Source organism: Moschus berezovskii, chromosome 10 (assembly GCF_049115385.1).
Source record: "Moschus berezovskii isolate FMDL1 chromosome 10, NW_MosBer_1.0, whole genome shotgun sequence".
Classification (NCBI taxonomy): domain Eukaryota; kingdom Metazoa; phylum Chordata; class Mammalia; order Artiodactyla; family Moschidae; genus Moschus; species Moschus berezovskii.
Genome location: NC_142469.1, coordinates 23687874 through 23711785, shown reverse-complemented (window position 1 = coordinate 23711785; position 23912 = coordinate 23687874). Strand labels below are relative to the sequence as shown.

Below are 23912 nucleotides of genomic sequence, written 5' to 3'. Positions count from 1 at the left end.
GGCCAGTGAGCCGTGCCTCCTTAATCGTGTCTGACTCTTTGTGACCCCATTGACTACAGCCCACCAGGCTCCTCTGTCCATGGGATTTTTCCAGGCAAGAATACTGGAGTGGGTTGCCCTTTCCTTCTCCTTCACCAAGGGATCATCCCCATCCAGGGATTGAACCCATGTCTCCTGCGTCTCCTGCATTGCAAGCAGATTCTTTACCCACTGAGCCATCGGGGAAGCTCAGAGGCCAGGGAGGACCCTTTTCCAGTGGCCTGCTACTTTTCTTTCTCGTAATGGATGGAATGCCCAAGGATGCAGTTTCTGCGTGCTGAGTACAGCTGTCCCAAAAAGGTTAGGATTGAGCTGAATGGAAGCACCTCCCAGCCTTTAAGGGAAGAAAGGCTGGAAAAGCCAGTCTGTCCATAGATCCATGGAAGAAGTGCTCAGTGGGACGGTGGGTTTAAAAAAGAGAGATGAAGCTAACAAAGAGAGAAAGGAATCAGAAGAGCCAGGAATTCTGCCTTCTGCCAGGTACACTGGGAACCCAGCACGTGCTGTTTGCCCAACTGTGAGTTCTGAGCCTAAGGATCCAACCCTCAGTTTTCCGTCCTGGGGTCTCTCCATCGGGTTGCTGGTTTTCTTGTTTATGCATGCTCTGTTGCAAGGCCAGAGGTCTACTGCTGTGGTTTTGAAACTGCACGGAATCAGCTGGGGGGTAGGAGGCTGGGGGCGGGGGGCGGGAGGGCAGCCCCAAACTGCAGAAAATTTTAAGACCAGCAGAACCAAACTGCATCATTGGAGACCACAGTGAGTCTGGGAGCAACCCAGGCTTCTATGCAGGAGGGCGTGTTTGTGAAACAAGATTATTTACCTTTTTTTTTAATTTTCATTTTTATTTACTTATTGTTAACCATGTTTTAAAAATTGAAGTATAGTTAGTTTACAACGTTGTGTTAATTTTAGGTGTACATCTGAGTGATTCAGTTGTGTGTGTGTGTGTATGTATATATATATATATATGTATTCTTTTTCAGACTTTGTTTTAGAGATTATTGTAAGATATTGAGTATAGTTCCCCTGTGCTGTACAGTAGGCCCTTGTTTATTTATATTCTTGTAAAATGAGTGCTGGGGAAACATGGATGGGATCCTGGAGTAAAGTCAGTAGCTAAGTCTCTCTTAAAGATCTGAAGTGGTGCTGGTTATCTCAATAAAGAAGCAACGTGTGTTTTCCTTTTAAACAACTAGAAAAAAATATTTATTCAAAACTGGAGCCCAAAGTTTGATTCTGAAAATAATGAACGTGCAAAACATAAATAGTTGTGTTTTTTTTTAAGAATGTGGTAGTAGGTAATTATACAGTGCTTACTGTTAGCAGAACTAACTTTATTTTTGTCTGCGCTGGGTCTCTGTCGCTGCACATGGCTCTCTGTAGCTGTGGAGAGCGGGGGCTGTTCTCTAGTTGGGGTGTGAGGGCCTCTCGTTGCGGTGGCTTCTCTTGTTGCAGAGCATGGACTTGAGTGCTCAGTAGTTGTGGCACGTGAACTTAGTTGTCCCGTAGCACGTGGAGTCTTCCCGGATCAGGAATTGAACCCGTGTCCCTGCATTGGCGTGAGGATTCTGAACCAGCAGGGAGGTCCTAGCAGAACTTTCCATTCCAGATTTTAGTGTGTTAGTCAATGACAAAAGACGTTCATTTATGTACACTGATCTGAAAAAGGAACTTTTCTGGAGCTTGAATGGCCCCAAAATATGGCATTTAGTTAAAAAAAAAAAAAAAAAAAAGAAGAAGGGAGAAAAATGGGTTTCTGATTTCTAAAAAGTCAGAGAACAAATATCCTTGACACAGTAACTTGTGATGTTTTAACCAGAAAGCAAATGACTTCTAAAGGGTCTGCCAGCCAGCCAGCCAGACACCTGGTGTCAGATTGTTTTTCTGATGCACTGATGTCCATCTCAGTTATAACTACTCAGCAGCGCTCAGCATGGCAAGGGAAATGCAGCGTAAGCCTTAGCGTGATAGCAGAAAGTCTGATTTCTTCCAGCAAGGGTATCTAATGCTCAACATGAAGAAAATAAGTTTTCAGAGACTTGAGAATAGGAAAGAAGGTAGCTATAGGTGTGTGTATATGGGCTTCCCTGGTGGCTCAGCAGGAAAGAATCTGCCTGCAATGCAGGAGATGTGAGTTTGATCCATGGGTGGGGAAGATCCCCTGGAAGAGGAAGTGGCAACCCACTTCAGTATTTTTGCCTGAAAAATCTCATGGACAGAGAAGTCTGGCAGGCTACAGTCCATGGGGCGCAAGAAGTCGGACACGACTGAGCGACTGAGCACACACATAGGTGTGTTTATGGCTAAGAAGAGTTAAGAAAACAAAATATATGGCCCACCAACTAAAACCTGAAAACTTTGGGACTTCCCTGGTGGTCCAGTGGTTAAGAATCTGCCTTCCAATGCAGGGGATGTGGGTTTGATCCCTGGTCAGGTAACTAAGGTCTCACATGCTAGAGCCCCTGCTCTGCAACTAGAAAAAGCCTAAGTGCTGCAGTGAAGACCTAGCACAGCCAAAACAAACACACAAGCAAAACAAACTAAAAATCTTGTGTGAAGGTTGTCCTAAGGCTTCTGGGATGGATCCCTGGAGAGCTAAGCAGGGCAGGCTTGCCCTCTCCAAAGGCAAAAGGGACACTTTGCAACCCCCACCCGGGATCCACAGGATGCCCGGGGATTTGTGAGCAGTTCCTCAGCCAGTCTGCCTGCCCGCCCAGCTCACACCTCTGGAAAGGCCCTGCAGCATCAATTTCTCCACTTGGAAAGTCAGGTTCAGAAGACCAATTGAATAGTACTCTACAATTTCATGACCTTATTATTTATTTTAAAGGAGAAGCCTCTGGTTTCTTTCCACTGGGGATGAACATGATTAAGTCAGCAATTTGATATCCAGGAGAAGAAGCAACCAAAATAAAAATTTCCACCAAGATCATATCTCAAGGTGAAATTTGCTTCCTTGTCACCAACTCTGTCATCATGCTTTCAGATGCTTGTTTTCATTTCGTGATTGGCTCAGCAGGGATCATCTCTCTTTTGAGTGTGTTTAATCAAACTGACTGTAATCAACCACACGTGTTCATAGTTTTCTTTACGCAACTTGAATTTTGACTCTCCTGGGTACCAGCAGTCGATGGATGAGAACTCTGCTTGTTCAGCTGCTTGCATTCCCACACCACAGATTTCATCACGACACTTCATATTTGAATCTGGGTACTCATTGTTTCAATTCCCCACATTTAAAAATTTGCTCTGAATATTACAGCTTTACCAAAGCATGGAGAATTCAAGGTGGCTTTGGATAATACTCTGTAAAGACACTTATGATCTTAATATTTGTCTAAGTATCAATAATTCCTCATGCCGTGTCAAGGGCAAGGAATAGGAAATTAACTTGTAAGAAGAGGGGAACAAGAATATGGAGGTATTCATTCACATGATTAATAGTTCAACAGCTTATTTTTTGTCTCACGATTCTATGGGTTGCCTGGGTGATTCCACTCATCTCTCCCAGCATCATTCATAGGACTGCATCTAGTGACAGATTGGCTGGGGCCTGGGCTCAGCGGGGGCTGTTGGCCAAGGTGCATTGATCTTAACCGCAGGTAGCCTCTCCATTTTGCTGCCAGCGTGAGGGGCTCTAGGCAACATTCTCAGAAGAAAGTTGCTAAGAGTGGGAAAAGAATTGTAAAATCTTTTTTTTTGCTTATACATTTTTTTTAAGATTTTTTTTTTTATGTGGACCATTTTTAAAGTCTTTTTGGAGTTCGATCCAATATCCCTTCTCTTTTATGTTTTGGATTTTTGCAGAGGCATGTGGGATTTTAGCTCCCTGACCAGCAATCGAACCTGCGCCCCCTGCACTGGAAGGCAAAGTCTTCAGCACTGCATCTTTTAAATGAAGCTATAAGACCTGTGTCACTGCTGTCACATTTTACTGGTCATAGCAAGTCATGAAGGCAGCTTGGCTTCAAGAGGAGAGAAAAGAGGCTCTGCCTCTTGGGGAGAGAAGTGGCAGAGTCACCTTGAAGAAAGCTTGTGCAATGGGAGACACTGATGCCGGCATTTTGGGAAACTATCTACTCTGCCGGCTGACACAGTTCACATTCTGGCCACACACCAGATACACTCATCACCACCTTTCTCCCTGGCTCATCACTCAGCCATAAAAAAGACTGAATGCCTTTTGCAGCAACACAGATGGACATAGAGATGATCATACAAGGGAAGTAAGTCAGAGAATGACAAATATCATATGATATCACTTACATGTGAAATCTAGAAAAAGATGCAAATGAACTTATTAACAAAACAGAAAGAGACTCACAGGCATAAAAACACAAACTTTTGGTTACCAAAGGGTGGGGAGGGATAAATTAGAAGAAGAAAGGGAGGGAAGTTTCAGAGGGCTCTCCCGGGGCTGCGTGCCCAGTGGCCTCAGCCTGACTTGGACTCGGGTGAGCAGGACCTGGGTGGCTCTGCAGCAGCCCAGGGACACCACCACACTGACTTTTTAGGAAATCACAGAGAATTAGAAAGGGAAAAATATCTCCCACAGTCTATTCCATGAGCAATAACTGCTTTACATTTGGCATATATCCTTTCAGATTTCCTCAGTGCTTAAGTATGTTTATCTGCAAACTTAACAAATGGGTTATACTATTCATACTGTTTTATAACCTGTCCTTTTTCATTAAGTATATTGTGTGTGGCCAAAAAAAGCAGATATATACTATATAAAATAAACAAGTTCCGACTGTTTATTTAATTTCTTTGCATTGATCGCTGAGGAAGGCTTTCTTATCTCTCCATGCTATTCTTTGGAACTCTGCATTCAGATGCTTATATCTTTCCTTTTCTCCTTTGCTTTTCGCTTCTCTTCCTTTCACAGCTATTTGTAAGGCCTCCTCAGACAGCCATTTGGCTTTTTTGCATTGTGAGAGTTGGACTGTGAAGAAAGCTGATCGCCGAAGAATCGATGCTTTTGAACTGTGGTGCTAGAGAAGACTCTTGAGAGTCCCTTGGACTGCAAGGAGATCCAACCAGTCCATTCTAAAGGAGATCAATCCTGGGTGTTCATTGGAAGGACTGATGCTAAAGCTGAAACTCCAATACTTCGGCCACCTCTTGACTCACTGGAAAAGACTCTGATGCTGGGAGGGATTGGGGGTGGGAGGAGAAGGGGACGACAGAGAATGAGATGGCTGGATGGCATCACCGACTCGATGGACATGAGTTTGAGTGAACTCTGGGAGTTAGTGATGGACAGGGAGGCCTGGCGTGCTGTGATTCATGGGGTCGCAGAGTCGGACACGACTGAGCGACTGAATTGAACTGAACTGAACTGTTTATTTATACAGGGAATGATATTCAATATCTTGTTATAAACTCTAAGAGGAAAGAATCTAAAAAAGAATATATAAATATCTGAATCAATATGCTGTATACCAGAAACTAATACAACATTGTAAATCAACTATACTCCAATAAAAATTAATTTAAAATAGAAGACAAGTGTTCTACTCCCCATATACTCAACACGCAGTAATGACACAAGGACAGGAAAATTGCAAATAGGTAAATGATTATATACTCTGCCCCTCCTGACCCCTAAAGAGAGCAGAGAGTAAATGTGGGAAAAGTGGGAAAGTTCTGTCTTCAGGATGATGGCTTAGAATCATGCACAGTCATCTGGTAGCAGTTGTGAAACCACCACCATCTCGACCACCTACGAGGGCCAGGCACTGTTCTGAGCAGTCTCCACACACTTTCTCATTTAACCTTCTTCGCTAACTTGAGAAAAATGGTACCTTTTTGGAAATCAAGGCTCAGTCATGACAGCTGAGATAACTTAGCTGTATGGCTAAAGTATTTGAAGGTGGGAAAGTTGAAGGTAGCTTTGAACTTTCTCGTTTGGATATTAACCAGAATTGCGAAAGCAGAACAAGTGATAGGAGATGAAAAACTTGAATTAACCCTTGGATGTGTGAATGTTGAGGTCCCTGCAAGATATCAGTGGGGAAGAGCTGAAGGTTAGAAACAGACTTAGGAATGATTGGCCTTCATGGGACCCTAACACAAGTCTTCCCAGAAAAGCAGCTTGGGGATGAAGTGGGCACAATTCAACAGCTGCCCAGTCCTTGGTCATCATGGTTGCAAGTTGCTCATCTGTGGCTGATGTTTCTAATACAGCATGTTTGGGCTATGGGTAGGGGGTTGGGTGGATCAGGGCTCAGTTTTCTGCCTGTTGTGATGCAACAATTTGGACCTCGATTCCTGTATACTTGCACAAGAAAGCTGTTTCTAGTCAGAGATATGAATTGAGAATATTCTCCTCCCTGTGTCCGGGAGAGTGTATTCTTTGCATGCTCCCACATTGAGGAGAATTGGGTTTGGGGTCCATGGAGAGCCTCATTTCCTTGTGGAGAGCAGTTCTTGTGTTTTAGTTTACCACTGGTTTATTTGTAAATCAACTGCAATTGAAAACATGTAAATATATCAACTGCTGGGACATCACCTAATTATAAATTAAATAAGCACAATAGCCTCTCAAAGACTGGAAAACCAGGAGCTCTACAATACTTCAGAGATCCGTGATGCCTTCAGGGGGATTGTGCTTGCCCCCTGGAGTGTTTTGTGTGGAAGTGGACCTAAAAAACAGTTGTGCAGTGTTTCATTTTGATTTAGAACCACGCTTTTAAAAAATAACAGAAATAACGGGTTTTCACTGTGAAGTCTATTTTCATATTTATCTCGTTACAAGGTTATATAACCCTTTGCTGTGGGGTAGGCAGGAACACAGATGGTACGGTAACCATAGCAACTCCACTTAGGCTTCTTTTCTGCCTGTCAGCTTTTTTCAGCATCATGTTCCTTCTAAAGCAGAGGCTCGCTCTCTTACACACAATTCCCTCCTTTTCTCCTCTCCTCTGCACTCTCTGCCTCTGACCTCGCTCTCTCAGCAGCCTAAAAAAGGATGAAGACATTTTATACCGCTTCCTCTTAGTTTTCAGTCTCTAAATTATTCAAACCTTAAACACGAATCTGAATTATAATGTTTCCATCATAAAGCTGCATTTCTTACTTATCTCTCTTTTACTTAAATAGGAGATAAGGGAAGGAAAGCAATTATAAGAAGAGAAGCCACTGAAATGAAACCATTTTTCTTAACCTTTGAGTTCAGGCAAAAATCACCCAAGTCCAAGTAGGCAGACATGTCCCCTCAGGACTCTCAGAAGCAGATTCTGTGCCTTCTTTAGGTAAATTTAACTTTCAGCCACCCGTATATTAAAAGTCTCCCTTAACTCTAGATCCCATATTTAGGTATATTCATTAAAAATTAGATATACTAATTAAAATATATTTAGGTATATTTTTCATAATTCAAGACATTTTTATTCAATATTACATGTTCTAGAGCACATTTAACAAATGATTATTTTATGTATTCAGTCATATCTAGACAGTTTAACAATTATTCACAGCTTTATTTATTATAATGATTACTAAACATTTGCTTTATTGGCCCCTTTAGAAAGCATTGGCAATAAATTCACTCATCTCTGTCAACATAATTGAGAACTACCTGGTTTAGGTTTTTTTTTTTTCAAAATTTTTTATTAGAAAACTGAAATTTACAATGTGTTTACATCACTCACTGAGTACATGGCATTTAAAAACAACATCATTACAGAAAGATAACAAAAATAAAGTCTTAAAACCTATGGGATATGGAAAACATTATCCACTGAGGCCTTTAATGTAGTAGACTTTACATAAAAAGGAAAAGCAATGAGTATACAAGTATACAGCCAGTTTAAGAAGTTAGCAAAATAAACAGAATAATCATACAGAAAAGAAAGCAACTAATACATACCAGGTATTAATGCAATAAAAATAAAGATAAAATTGAGAGGCTCACCAGAGTCAAAGTTGCCTTAAAAACTTCTCTAAAAAGGGAAACATCAGGTAACAATAATCAACAAGAAAAATCTTGCAAATAAACAATACTCAAAATGGGAATTACTCATAGAAGCATTAAGAATGTAAATAATAGAAAAAACTTTATGCCTATACATTTGAAGATTAGTTGTCTCGTACACAGGGTTATCATTACCATCTTTCTAAATTCCATATATATGCGTTAGTATACTGTATTGGTGTTTTCCTTTCTGGATTATTTCACCCTGTATAATAGGCTCCAGTTTCATCCACCTCATTAGAACTGATTCAAATGTATTCTTTTTAATTGCTGAGTAATACTCCATTGTGTATATGTACCACAGCTTTCTTATCCATTCGTCTGCAAATGGACATCTAGGTTGCTTCCTTGTCCTGGCTATTATAAACAGTGCTGCGATGAACATTGGAGTACATGTGTCTCTTTCAATTCTGGTTTCCTCGGGTAAATGCCCAGCAGTGGGATTGCTGGGTCCTTTATATTAATTAAAATATATTTTGGTATATTAATTAAAAATCTGGAGCCTTTCAGCTTGCCCCTCTGTAACATCACTAAGCAGGATATAGTCGACAAGCACACATTGAGTTTCTGCCTCTCAAAAATTAGGTCTTCTGTGAGATTACTTTAGGATCTTTTCTGCCCTGAAACTTATCTCTGTGCAGAGACTACATTTTACCTCTTACTTGTTTTTTAACTGCCACCCCCTCAGGGAGGCTTTCCTGACAAAATCTTGGCTATTCTCAGTTCCCTGTATACATCTTTAGTTGTGATTTATTTTGACTTGCTTGATTACTTGCTTATTGTCTGTCTCTCCCAATAGGTTCTATGGTTCTTGAGAGAAGAGGCCATCTTTGAAATGTTTAATGATGTTTTCCTATTATCTCATGTAGGAGTTGGCTCATTTTAAGTATTAAATAAATACTTTCCAAATAAATGAATGAATGTTTCCTTTTGGGTGAACTCCTTTTAGATTTGGTTGTAAAATGAAACCAAACCCATTTTTCTAATTTGATGTATTGGTATGACTTCCATTTCCCTTTTCCTTTGGCTGCTAGGAAGCTCAAGGTAGGGCTCAATTGGTGTAACTGTATTTACTTCTTTCTGTATATATTTATTTCCTTTCTTTTTCATGGTTTTTATTTATTTATTATAATTATAGTTTCATAGTAAAAATTCATTATTTTTATATTTTCTATTTTAAGCCACCTCAAAAATCTTCTTGAAGGCAAGTACCATATAATCGTAAATAAATAAATAAAGATGGGGGTCTTCAGAGCAAAATGACTTTTCAGGAATCTCACAGAGAGAATATTGCATAGTGTGAATGGTTAGCCCTTAAATGTTGACATGAGCAGTGACCAAAGAAACTGAATATATTAGTAGAAAATTGAAAAGGCCTTTTTACTCTTAAGCTATGCCAGAGAATATTGAATGAGAATAAGTAAACATTTCATTAAAAAAAAAGATCACTTTTATCTGTGAAAGAGTTGAGTTTTTAAGAGTAAAATCCACTTAATTGCTGAGTCATTACTTTATTACAGCTCATATATATATATATATATATATTTTTTTTTTTTTTTTCTCTCTCTCTCTCGCAGACCCATTTAAAATTCCTTGTCTCTGTGGCCGATTTGGTTCCTTTTTTTAGGGAAGAAAAACTTGCCTTAAAGTCACGATTCATGGGTTTTACCACCTTAGGTAAACAGGGTTGCCAGATGATCGAAGTTTGCAGATTCAGGGCGTAAAAACCTTCAGCTGACACTGAGATTTGTTTACAGCTGGTGGAGGGGAAGCGAGGGCGCTTTAGGAGTCTCCTGAGATGCTTTAGTTAGTCTATGGCCAGAAGAGGAAGCTGTGATGACAGAGCAAATCAATGACATCAGTGTCACCTGGGAAGGTGGTGTGACAAGTAAGGATCTATTAATAGAAAGGACAACTGGGAAAATGTCACACTTAGAAAACAAATGATTTGTGGCAAGAGAAACTGGGAGCCCACTTCAGGTGAAAGGAATAGTAACTTTTCTCAGCAACAAGAAGACAGATAACATCTGCTTCTGTGCCTGCGGGGGATAGGAACGGGTCAGTGTGGTTTTTCTCCCTGGCCTGGGGAAGTGGGTGGTCGGTGTGGGTATTGCAGGTTCTGGACATGAGCTTGAGCAAGCTCTGGGAGTTGGTGATAGACAGGAAGCCTGGTGTGCTGCAGCCCATGGGACTGCACAGAGTCGGATACGACTGAGCGACTGAACTGAACTGAACTGAACCAGCTCAAGAATGGAAGGAAAGGCCAGTGGCTTCCTCTGATCCTGATTTTCTGGGGCAGGGGAGTGTAGCCAGGGGACAAACAGAGAGTGCTTGCTGCCTTCTACCTACTGGTACTTTCTCTATTCACAGCAAGATAGAGGGTGGCCATCACCCGCATAGAGTCCTATCTTGACTCTGAAAACGCTCCATGGACAAAGGCCCCATTTTCTCTGCCTTTATTATTTCTATGACTCTGGGCTCATGCTGGCCTAATAATAGGATGCATTGCTTTTGAGGAGTTTGATAGAGTTACGTTTGATAGATTAAAAGACATGTGCTTCTTGGAAGGAAAGCTATGACAAACCTAGACAGCATATTAAAAAGCAGAGGCATCACTCTGCCGACAAAGGTCTGTATAGTCAAAGCTATGGTTTTTCCAGTAGTCGTATATGGATGTGAAAGTTGGACTATAAAGAAGGCTGACTGCCAAAGAATTGATGCTTTCGAATTATGATGCTGGAGAAGACTCTTGAGAGTCCCTTGGACTGCAAGGAGATCAAACCAGTCAATCCTAAAAGAAATTAACCTGAATATTCATTGGAAGGACTGATGCTGAAGCTCCAATACATTGGCCACCTCTTTGGAAAAGACCCTGATGCTGGGAAAGATTGAAGGCAGGAGGAGAAGGGGGTGACAGAGGATGAGATGGTTGGATGGCATCATTACTCAATGGACATGAGTTTCTGCAAACTCCAGGAGATAGTGAAGGATGGAGAATCCTGGCACGCTACAGTCCATGGGGTTGCAAACTGTTGGACACAACTTAGGGGCTGAACAACAAATACGGCTGGGCTCCAAGTTTATTGTTTTGCTGTGGATACCCAGTTATCCCAACACTGTTTCTTAAGAAGACCACTCTTTTCCCATTGTTTTCTTGGTGCCCTACTAAAAATCAATTGACTCTGACTATATTAGAATACCACCTCTCTTGATTACTGCAGGACTGTAGTAAATTTGTAATTGGGAAGTGTGAGCCCTCCAGCTCTGATCTTTTTATTATTTATTTTTATTTTTTATTTTATTGGAGGCAAATTACCTTACATTAATATATTGGTTGGTTTTGCTATACATTGACACAAATCTGCCCCGGTGTACGTGTGTTCCCTTTCTTGAACCCCCCTCCCACCTCCCTGTTCCCCATATCCTCCCTCCAGGTCATCCCCGTGCACCAGCCCCAAGCATCCTGTATCATGCGTCGAACCTGGACTGGTTATTCATTTCACATATGATAATATACATGCTACAATGCCATTCTCCCAAATCATCCCACCTTCACCCTCTCCCACAGAGTCCCAAAGACTGTTCTATATGCCTGTGTCTCTTTTGCAGTCTCGTATACAGGGTTAAGGTTACCATCTTTCTAAATTCCATATATATGAGTTAGTATACTGTATTGATGTTTTTCTTTCTGGCTTACTTCACTCTGTATAATAGGCTCCAATTTCATCCACCTCATTAGAACTGATTCAAATGCATTCTTTTTGATGGCTGAAAAATACTCCATTGTGTATATGTACCAAAGCTGTCTTATCCATTCGTCTGCAGATGGACATCTAGGTTGCTTCCATGTCCTGGCTATTATAAACAGTGCTGCAATGAACATTGGAGTACATGTGTCTCTTTCAATTCTGTTTTTTTTAAACATTTCTTTGGCTATTCTAGGTTCCTTGTATTTCCATATGAATTTCGATTCAACTTGTCAGTTTCTGCAAAGAGCCTACTATGATTTTAATAGGGATTGCATTGACTCTGTAGATCAATTAGGAGAGTATTTCCATCTGTACAGTATTAAGTCTTCCAATCTTCCCTCGTAGCTCAGTCGGTAAAGATCTGCCTGCAATGCAGGAGACCCGGGTTTGATCTCTGGGTCGGGAAGATCCCCTGGAGAAGGAAATGACAACACACTCAAGTATTCTTGCCTGGAGAAGGATTTCTTGCCTGAAGAAGTATTGTCCCATGGACAGAGGAGCCTGGCGGGCTGCCGCCCATGTGGTTACAAGAGCTGAACATGACTTAATGACTAAACCACCACCACCCATGAGCACATGATGTCTTTCCATTTATTTTAGGTCTTCTTTAATTTCTTTCAACCATGATTTTTAATTTTCAGAGTATAATTTTTATACTTCTAGTAAATTTGTTCTTTAATATTCTTTTTGATGTTACTGTAAATCGAATTTTTTCTTAATTTCATTTATGGTTTGTTCATTGCTACCAATGTACAGTTGGTACAATTGACTTCTGTAGTATATAAACCTTGTGTCCTACAACCCAGCTGAATTCATTTATTAGTTCTAATAGTTTTTTAGTAGAATCCTTAGGATTTTCTGTATACAGGAATGATCATATCATCTGCAAATACAGCTAATTCTTTTTCTTTTCCAATCTAGTCCTTTTATTTATTTATTTTCTTGCCTAGTTGCCCTGGATTAAAACAGCCAGTAGAGTGTTGAATAGAAGTGATAAGCGCAGACATCCTTTTCTTGTTCCTGCTCTTTAGGAGAAAATATGTAGTCTTTCATCATTATCTGGTAGAAGCTTTTCATAGGTACCATTAATCAAATTGAGGAATTTTCCTTCTATTTCTAGTTTATTGAGTGTTTTTATCATGAAGGTTAAAATTTTGTCAAATACTTTTTCTGCATCTACTGCAATGTTCGTGTGGTTTTTGTCCTTTATGCTTTTTCTTGGTGTGTTACACTGATTGATTTCAGATGTTAAGTTTGAGCATTTAAAATATGCTTAGAGTCCATTTGTGTTCTGTTACATACTATTCATAGCCCTTGCCTTTTTTTCTGCTGGTTGCTTGTCCTTTTTATACCACTTTTAAAACTTTTTTGTATAGCCTAAATACTTTATCAATTATAATTTAGCAAAAATTTTCTCCAAATTTTTTGTCTTTTCTTTTTATGAAGTCTTTTGATGAACAGTAGATTCTTAACCATGTTATAAAATTTAAAAACCTTTATAGTTTATGTCAGTCATTTTGGAAATCTGTTTAAAAATTCCTTCTCTTCAGGAAATAAGTGAGAGTATTCAGAGAATACTCCTGAAATATCTTGCCATTCACAGTTAGATCTTGACTCCCAACTAGAGCTTTTTTTTTTTATGTGTAAGGTAGGATCAAATGTTGTATTTTCCCATGTGGATGTCCAGTTGTTTTGGACACAGCTAATGCAGCTCCTCAGATTCAGTCAGCCTCACCTTGCTCAGGGTCCTCTGCTGATTACGCTTGATGAGCTCCTGATGGCTCCGTGGCTGCTGTTGCTAATGCCTCGTCTACAGCACGGCCACTGTCTTGACCTTGCACATGGAGAGCAGCAACCCCAGCATTGCCCCCATCATGTCTATTGCTGTGGGAACCCAGGCTGTATGGTCAGGTCAGTCAAGATGGCTGTTCTCTTGTTCTCTGTGCATCCCCTGCTGGACGCGTCCTTGCTCCACCTATATCCTACTCACATGACCGACCTTCCCTCTTCGAACATACTTGCCCCATCCCAGCTAGTGATTGTTCTAATCTTTGATCAGAGCATCTTCACCACGATAGCTTATCAAAGGGATGGTGAAGGGCATGCACCTCTGCTGGTTTCCTTGGTAACAGATGAGCAAACAGGATGTCAGTTCCCTCTATATACTCCCCTGTCCCCCCTCCCCCACCATGGCAAAGTCCATCACCATGTCCTGCCTGCCATCTGCTGCACATGGTGGGGTGTTGCTCCAGGATCTTGCTTTAGACATGTAAGATCCCCCATTCGTTAAACCATCAATGTCTCTGTTGCTTCCTTTAGTTGTAAGGCTGGACAGGTACGGGGCTTACAGGCCTGCTGGGTGCAGCCCAACATGGGCTCAAACTGAATGGACCCATGGAGTCTCTGGCTCCTCCAAACTCTGCCCATTCTGGACAAAATCCAATACTACCTAAAGGTGGCCCAAAGAGACACTGCCTGTAACTGTGCTGGGGGTCATGCTTTCGGAGACAAACTTGGACCCAAAGAGGAACAGAAGACAGGAGTAAACCAGCAGATCAAGTCTTTGCCCCTCCCCCAACTGAAACATGATGCATCTGAACACCCTTGCTGTCTTAAAACGTCCAGCAGGACTGAGCAGTGAGCAGCCAACTGTGTCCTTATGTGAAGCTGTGGCTAGCTCAAAAATATGTTTCCCCTCCTTCACAGTCTCAGTGCCCCCTTCCCTTTTTAATTACTTTTTGCCCCCCCCCAGAAATTAGATCTCCCAGTAAAATAAAAGACCTTAAGCTTTTCCCTAGGCTCTGGTTTCTAGAAAACCAGGCTAAGATAATTATCTCAGATTTTCCTTCACTCACTTCCCTGCAGTGCCTATTAGATCATAAATCAGGGTCCTCTGAATGTGGCTGTTTCAAAAGTTTATGTTTTGTTCCATTGATCTATTGTGTAGCTCTACTGATACCACTCTTTTTGTTTTGTTTTTGGTGGTTTTTGGTCATCAGCTTTATTTATTTAATTTTTTTTTTACAGTGCTGTGTAGGCTTCTGCTACACAACAGTGTGAACGAGCCACAACTGCACACTTGCCCCCTCCCTCCTGAGCCTCCCCCCACCACCCATCCCACCACGCTAGGTCATCACAGAGGGCCAGACTGGGCTCCCTGTGTTACACAGCTACCCATTCTACACACTTTCTCCCTCCCCCACTGTGTCCACAAGTCCATTTTTTATGTCTGTGTCTCCATTCTTTCCCTTCAAATAGGTTCACCAATACCATTTTTCTAGGTTCCATATATATGCGCTAATATACAAGATTTGCTTTTCTCTTTCTGACATACTTCACTGTGTATAACAAACAGGCTCTTGGTTCATCCACCTCACTGGAACTGATTCAAATTCATTCCTTTTTATGGCTGAGTAATATTCCATTGTGTATATGTGCCACATCATGTTTACCCATTCATCTGTGGATGGACATCTAGGTTGCTTCCAAGTCCTGGCTATTGTAGATAGTGCTGCAGTGGACACTGGCATACCTGTGTCTTTTAGAATTGAATACCACTCATTTTTAATTTTATCATATATCTCCCAATTCATCTTTAGTTGACTTGGGGTCATAATATATCATAAATATAATACTTACTTAGATCCAGTTCACTAATACTTTGGCAAGCTTTTGCAGCTATGTTCGTGAGCAGAAGAGTTTGCATAAAGAAGGAATTATATGATAGAATTCACCTGTAAACTTCATGGGGCTTGGCATATTTTTCAGGGAAAAATTTTAAATTACTGCTTCAGTTTCCTTCATGGTTAAAGATTATTTCTTGTGCTGAAATATGTATCAATTTTAGTAAATTATATTTTTGGTTTCATGAGCTGTAGAGTATGTATGTGTAAATATAAGTATCTACAAATCAATATCAAAAAGATCAAATAGCAATGGATGTGAACAAACCCTTCACAAAATAGGAAACACAAGAAAAATATCCAGTCTCACTAGTCATAAAAGAAATGCAAATTTAAGAAAAAGTGGATGCTGTATTATACCCATAAAATTGATCACAATGTAGCCTGATGATACCACATGTTGGGAAGAATTTGAAGCAGTGGGAACTTTCACTTATTTGTGAGACACATGTTGTTATAACTGCTTTGAAGAATACATGTTACATGTATGTGCACAAGGATATCATGTGTGTCCCCAAAGATATCATCAGGTATATTGATGAAAAACTGGAAGCAACTTGCCTATAAATATAAGCATCCCACACAACAATGGTACTTTTGTCCAAACTAATAAATTAACGTTCATACATTACAAGCAACTAAACTACAGACTTTATTTAGAGATCACCAGTTATTCTACTAATACTCATTTTCTGTTCCAGAATCTAATCTGGGATATCATATTGCATTAATATTCACTCTTCTATTTCCACAAATGCAATATTAATGCAATATGATATCCCAGATTAGATTCTGGAACAGAAAATGAGTATTAGTAGAATAACTGGTGGTCTCTAAATAAAGTCTGTAGTTGCTTGTAATGTATGAACGTTAATTTATTAGTTTGGACAAAAGTACCATTGTTGTGTGGGATGCTGAGACTGGGGGAAGTTGAGGAGCTGAGGTGTGGGTTGTCTCTGTGCTCTCTAACTTTTCTGTGAGTTTAAAATTATTTCAAAATAAAAAGTTTATTACTATTTAAAAAGAATGACTAGAGTTACTTGTATCATTATTGATAAATCTCACAAATGTAATGCTGAGAAAATAGCAAGTTCAGGATGAAACATAATATGTAACCAAATATACAAATGTAAAAGCATTTACTATAATGTCATTTAATGATACATTCATATGTACTGTAATTTTCAACACATATATCTGAATAATAAATACAAAATTATGAATATTAATTATTTCTTGAAGGTGAGGGAGTATCATAGGATCAGAAATTAATAACAGAATTTAAACCTTATTTGCAGTGTTTAATTTCTTAAGCTGGATAGTGTATACACACACAGATTTTGTTAAAAAAAATTCTTCCTTTAAATTATTTGAAATATTTCAAAATAAAACAAAAAGCCAATTTCTCTAAAAGAAGCAAGGAAGGGAAAGAGGGAGAGAGAAAGAGAAGGTTGAAGGGAGAGAAGCAATTCTAAATACAGAGAGTTTTAAAATGAAAGTTTTTTCTTAATGGTTTGGAAGTCTCATTGAAAACTGGTTTTAACAACTTCTTGTAGTAACCTTTAAGGTTTGGAGTTTGAGGCGTATTTAGGACAACAGCCATCTGAATCAGAAGTTCAAAGAAGCTCATGTAAAAGTTTGATTATAGGTCCAAGAAGCCAAGAGATTTTATTTCAAGTAAGATTTGAGCTCCAGAACTTGAACTTGTATCATACGAAGTATCCTTATGTCCTTGCAGTGTTGGAGGAGACTCTTGGACAGCAAGATCAAGCCAGTCAATCCTAAGGGAAATCAACCGTGAATATTCATTGGAAGGACTGATGCTGAAGCTGAAGCTCCAACACTTGGGCCACCTGATGAGAGGAGCCAACTCATTGGAAAAGACGCTGATGCTGGGAAAGATTGAAGGCAGGAGGAGAAGGGGATGACAGAGGATAAGATGGATGGATGGCATCACCCACTCAATGGCTGTGAATTTGAGCATGCTCCAGGAGATGGTGAAGGACAGGGAAGTCTTGAGCGCTGCAGTCCATGGGGTCACAAAGAGTCAGACAAGACTTAGCAATTGAACAACAGCATGTCCTTATACTAGTAGACAGATTTGGTTTACTTCAGCATGAATTAATGTTTTAAAAACTTGTTTTAATTTATCTATCTGTATCTCTCACTATATATAATCTAGCTATGTCTATCTACCTACCTACCTATGTATACTTTATGTGAGTATGAATGTATGTATATATGATTGCTGGGAGGGATTGGGGGCGGGAGAAGGGGACGACAGAGAATGAGATGGCTTGATGGCATCACCGACTCGATGGACATGAGTTTGAGTGAACTCCGGAAGTTGGTGATGGACAGGGAGGCCTGGCGTGCTGTGATTCATGGGGTCACAAAGAGTCGGACACGACTGAGCGACTGAACTGAACTGAATGAGCTGAATTAATGAGTAGTCCCAGCTGAGAGATAATTTGGCCAGGAGATTATTAGCTAGCCAGGTAGCTATCCATATGGAATTTTTAACCTTTATTGTACTTTGGATCCTTTGACAGTCTGGTGAGGTTGTGGATCCCTTTTCAGAATAGCTCATTTAAATGAATAAAAGAAATTTCATAAGATTATAAAATAAAGCAATTATATTAAACTATAGCTATAAATTATTAAAAAGAAATTTGTGGTATATTAATGTGTGCATCTTTATTAAGGCATTGAATAACAATATATACTGCAGATGTAAATACCATAATTTAAAAGTTGTGATGAACAGAAATATTTGGCGATATTTTCTGCAGTCATAATGTCTCATGAAAATATCAGTAATTTCTACTGGCCTCAAGTCACAGATAATACTCATACTTTTACAGCTTGTTGCCTAAGTTTATAGTTAAAGGAAATGCTTTAAAAAAGAAAATGCTAAATTTCAATTAGAAGTTTGTGAAAATAATAAACCCCTATAGATCAGGTCTATGACCATGGTGAGGTGAGTAAAGCCATTGCCTCAACTGTAAAATTTAAGGAGCACCAAAGAACTCCACTATCAAGCTATTTAACAAATGTTTAATATATTTAATAAATCAAAAAAAATTGTTTGAATATTATATTTGTTTATATAGCTGCACCGGGTCTTAGTTGCAGCATGTGGGATCTAGTTCTCTGACCAGAGAGTGAACCCACCCCCCCTGCAGTGGGAGCATGGAGTCTTAGCCACTGGACCACCAGGGAAGTCCCTAATAAATTAAAAAAAAATTTTTTTTACATGTTTTTAATAAAAATTAAGGTAAAAAGAATCATGATGAGCAAAATATCAAGATGTTTAAATTTAGAGAGGATCCGTACGAATGTCCTGGATTCCAACTGCAAGAATTCTACTCAGAATACAGAATTCAGGCATTCTCATTTTGGGCTTCCTCCTGGCTCAGCAGTAAGAATCTACCTGCAATGCAGGACATGCAGGAAACATGGGTTTGATCCTTGGGCTGGGAAGATCCACTGGAAGAGAAAATGGCAACCCACTCCATTGTTCTTGCCTGGAAAATGCCAAGGACAGAGAAGCCTTGTGTGTTACAGTCCGTGGGGTCACAAAGAGTTGGACATAACACGAGTTGGACTCACATGCGTGCACGCACACACACACGTGCACGCACACACACACACACGCGCGAACACACAGTCTCTCACTTTGCCTCTTTTCCACTACTTATTTGTCACTGGTTGGCAGTCTTCCAGATTTCACTGTTGCATTAATAATCTTTACATGTGACAACAGATACAAATACATTTTTAAAAGCGCTACATCAGTTCAGTTCAGTCACTCAGTCGTGTCCAACTCTTTGCCACCCTATGAATCACAGCATGCCAGGCCTCCCTGTCCATCACCAATTCCTGGAGTTCACTCAAACTCATGTCCATCGAGTCAGTGATGCCATCCAGCCATCTCATTCGCTGTCATCCCCTTCTCCTCCTGCCCCAAATCCCTCCCAGCATCAGAGTCTTTTCCAGTGAGTCAACTCTTCCCATGAGGTGGCCAAAGTATTAGAGTTTCAGCTTTAGCATCAGTCCTTCCAATAAACACCCAGGACTGATCTCCTTTAGGATGGACTGGTTGGATCTCCTTGCAGTCCAAGGGACTCTCAAGAGTCTTCTCCAACACCACAGTTCAAAAGCATCAATTCTTCGGCAATCAGCTTTCTTCACAGTCCAACTCTCACATCCATACATGACCACTGGAAAAACCATAGCCTTGACTAGATGGACCTTTGTTGGCAAAGTAATGTCTCTGCTTTTTAATATGCTATCTAGGCTGGTCATAACTTTCCTTCCAAGGAGTAAGCATCTTTTAATTTCATAGCTGCAATCAGCATCCACAGTGATTTTGGAGCCCCCAAATATAAAGTCTGACACTGTTTCCACTGTTTCCCCATCTATTTCCCATGAAGTGATGGGACCAGATGCCATGATCTTTGTTTTCTGAATGTTGAGCTTCAAGCCAACCTTTTCACTCTCCTCTTTCACTTTCATCAAGAGGCTTTGGAGTTCCTCTTCGCTTTCTGCCATAAGGGTGGTGTCATCTGCATATCTGAGGTTATTGAAATTTCTCCCGGCAATCTTGATTCCAGCTTGTGCTTCTTCCAGCCCAGCATTCCTCATGATGTACTCTGCATATAAGTTAAATAAGCAGGGTGACAATATACAACCTTGACATACTCCTTTTCCTATTTGGAAGCAATCTGTTGTTCCATGTCCAGTTCTGACTGTTGCTTCCTGACCTGCATACAGGTTTCTCAAGAGGCAGGTCAGGTGGTCTGGTATTCCCATCTCTTTCAGAATTTTCCACAGTTTATTGTGATGCACACAGTCAAAGGCTTTTGCATAGTCAATGAAGCAGAAGCTCCCTTAAAAAGTTTCAAAATTGAATAAGTCTGTCTTCATTCTTTGACGATAGTGACAAATATTTTTTTAAAAGTTAATTTTGACATCGTGTGTTTTCTGTTTGTAATCTAATAACAGCAAATTATTAAAAAATAATTCTAATTATTTCTCCTATAATGTTAGACCTTTTACACTTAAAATAGGTACGTTAGTGGTGGTATCCCTCTAAGGAGAGAAGAGAAACGGTAAGGAGAGTGTGCTAAGAGTTTAGGGACAGTCCTTCCTACCCAAACTATCTCAGAAACAGAATACCCACAGCGGTGTTAATATGCTTTTCTTTTAATTGAAGTGTGGTTGATTTACAGTATTCTGTTAATATCTACTGTACAGCAAAGTGACTTAGTTATGCATATATATGCATGTCTGTGTGTTAGTCCCTCAGTCGTGTCCAACTCTTTGTGATCCCATGGACACTAGTCCTCCAGGGTCTTCTGTCCATGGAATTCTCCAAGCAAGCATATGGGAGTGGATAGCCATTGCCTTCTACAGGGGATCTTCCCAACCCAGGGACTGAATCCAGGTCTCCTGCATAGCTTCCTGAGTTGGGCTTCCCTGATGGCTCAGATGGTAAAGAATCCACCTGCAGTGCCAGAGACCAGGGGTTCGATCCCTGGGTTGGGAAGATCCCCTGGAGGAGGGCATGGCAACCCACTCTAGTATTCCTGCCTGGGGAACTCCCATGGCCAGAGGAGCCTGGCGGGCAACAGTCCATGGGGTCACAAAGAGTCAGACACTACTGAGTGACTAAGCACTCCTGCGTTGCAGGCTGACTCTTTGCCATCTGAGCCACTAGGGAAGTCCACTTATATATATTACTTTTCATATCCTTTTCCATTACAGTTTTTCACGGAATATTGAATGTAGTTCCCTGTGCTATACAGTAGGACCTTGTTTGTCTATCCATTCTATATATGATAGCTTACATCTACTAACCCCAGAATAATATGCTTTCATTCTTTATTAGGGAACACACTCTTTTGAGACTTATTCTTAAGCAAAGCATGTGCTATATTCATGTTTTTCCTATGCCAGAAAGACAACATCAGCAACACACAAATGCGGGAATAAAGATGCCGTCATTCCTTGTGGCATTTTTAGAGGACTTTGATTTATGTTGTTTTCCAATTGGCCTTGCATTTGTGGCCACCAGTACTGAGGCTCCACCTAGGGCCCTTTTGTGTAATTACATTCATATTCATGAAAGCTAATCTTCAGGATGGCAATAGTGAAAACAATTATGCAAATTAGAGAGAGTGGTTGAGTCTTTGTTTTGTTCTGAGCATCCAGCACAGACAGATTAGATTCGGTTTCCCTTTGCGCCCCCCTCCCCGCGTGCCCCCAGGAACTGAAGGCTGAGGCTCTGATGGCCACAGGATGTTGCCCAGGTGAGGAAGTGGTTAGCATCTTACCTTTGGCCTTGGGAAAGTGCCCTGTGGGAATGCAGCTGGCTAACCTCTGTGTAACAGGTGGTTCCAGTCTGGGGGTGGGATAGTAGGCCGGGGTGGGGGTAGGCAGGTCGGGAGGTTGGTGGTGGTTCTGGGGCAGTAGTAAAGTGGAGAAACAACCTCCTTGGGCTTTACAGGGAACACCAGCAAGGAAGGTGGGAGAAGCTTCAGTCAGACAAGGCAGACAAAGATCAAAGGGCAGGCGTGAAGAATTTGGTTAGAAGTTACAAGGAGTCCCCTACCCACGAACCTTCAAGTTGAGAACTTTGAAAGATGCGAACATGCATTCTCCTGTCCAATCATGTACGTTAGTTCATGCGTCTGGAGTATATGGTCATGTGTGTGCATCCTCTACGAGAGGTTGTGCTTTTGTGCACTGGATTGCAAGATTAAAAATGTTTGTGTGTGTGTGTTTTAATACATTATTTGGGTGAAAACTGTTATAAACCTATTTATAGCAAAGAACTATACTATATAGTAGACTGTGTTAGTTGGGTACCTATGCTAACTTTGTGAAACTTACAAACTGGACTTAAAAACTCCTTTTCTGATGAGAACGCATTTGTATGTACGACACTTAAGACCCTGGTTATCTCCTCCACCTTTTGTTTGCACTGGGTTTTCGCGTTTTGCTCCTCGACCACTGGGTGATGGGTTTTTGATTCCCTCTTTCTCTGGCGGTGAGTAGTGCAGGATGATGTGAGCTAGCACCGCAGAGTGTTTTGACTCACACCTGCCATCTGTCTGCTTAGTCACCGTGCAACCACCCTTCCCTGAAGTGATGGTTTTTATTTGACATAAGAGCTGGCAGGCGGCAGTGGTTGTGTGAGATTGCTGGAGTCCTGGTTTTCTTTATTCCTGCGATCGCAGCAGCAGAGGGTATTAATGTTTCAGATAGCCACTTGACTTTTTGTCATATGTTCCTAAAGATTTAGAGTGTGGGAAAGAGTTGTGAAGAACGGGAAGGGGATTATTTTTGAAAACGTTATTCTGAAATTTGTAGACAATTCGAAATTGTTATTGTTGTGTTGAGCAGCTTGTCACCACTCAGCGTAGAGCAAAGTGGAAATCTCCCAAATTATTCCTATACAGAGTGAATACAAATAATCCCAGTGCGTCATTTAATTACAACTACCCTGACTTTCTGCGTGTTCCCATTGATAGTCTTCCTCCATAGATTTTGGGTGTGAACTCATGATGAAGGAAGATAGAGCTGTAAAGAGCGAGTTCTCTTTACACTGTTACTGGGACCAAGCACACAAAGCAGAAACTGTGCTTAAAGTGACTACTGCAGGTGCATATCTAGACAATTTAGGCAAACCCACTTTAGAATTAGGATGCAAACTAGGGGCGTTTAGCTAAACGCTCACTACATATGATAGCAAGCTCATTTAATTGTTTCACATATGTAAAGAATATATAATATACATATGTACAGTATAAATAAGAAAAATAGAATAACCATGCCTCTACCCACCACTCAGCTTAAGAATGAAAATCATGACATATTTTTGATCCTGGCATCACCAAGCATCTGTCAATTTACTCCACTCCTGGCTTCCTAGGTAACCATTATCTTGACTTATGGGTTGTCATTTCTTTATTTTTCTTTCTTGTTTCAAAAAACTTGAAAGTGAAAGTCATTCAGTCATGTCCGACCCTTTGTGACCCTATAGACTATACAGTCCATAGAATTCTCCAGGCCAGAATACTGGACTGGGCTGCCTTTCCCTTCTCCAGGGGATCTTCTTAACTCAGGGGTCAAACCCATGTCTCCCGCATTGCAGGAGGATGGATTCTTTACCAGCTGAGCCACAAGGGAAGCCCAAGAATACTAGAGTGGGTAACCTATACCTTCTCCAGCGGATCTTCCAAACCCAGAAATCAAACCGGGGTCTCCTGCATTGCAGGTGGATTCTTTACCAATTGAGCTATCAGGGAAGCCCTCAAAAAACTTATGCATCACTAAATAATATGTTTGTGCAGTTTTGTATGTGTTTCTATATACACTTTTTTTTTTTTACAGTTTTTCAGTTCTTTGTATAGTTTTTGTAACAGGACCAAAGTATTCTTATTATTTTAAATATTA

At 40.5% G+C, this 23912-nt stretch overlaps 1 protein-coding gene across 1 annotated transcript in view; it reads left to right on the top strand.

Moving 5' to 3' along the window:
- The window catches only part of LOC148776290 (uncharacterized), a 54984-nt gene extending 36399 nt beyond the window's left edge, over positions 1–18585 (top strand). Inside the window, exon 2 of the mRNA XM_088840548.1 lies at positions 17188–18585. Coding sequence (XP_088696674.1) covers positions 17188–17377 — 190 coding nt within the window. The 3' untranslated portion in view covers positions 17378–18585. The remainder of the gene's footprint in view (positions 1–17187) is intronic.
- The last annotated feature ends 5327 nt before the right edge of the window (positions 18586–23912 follow it).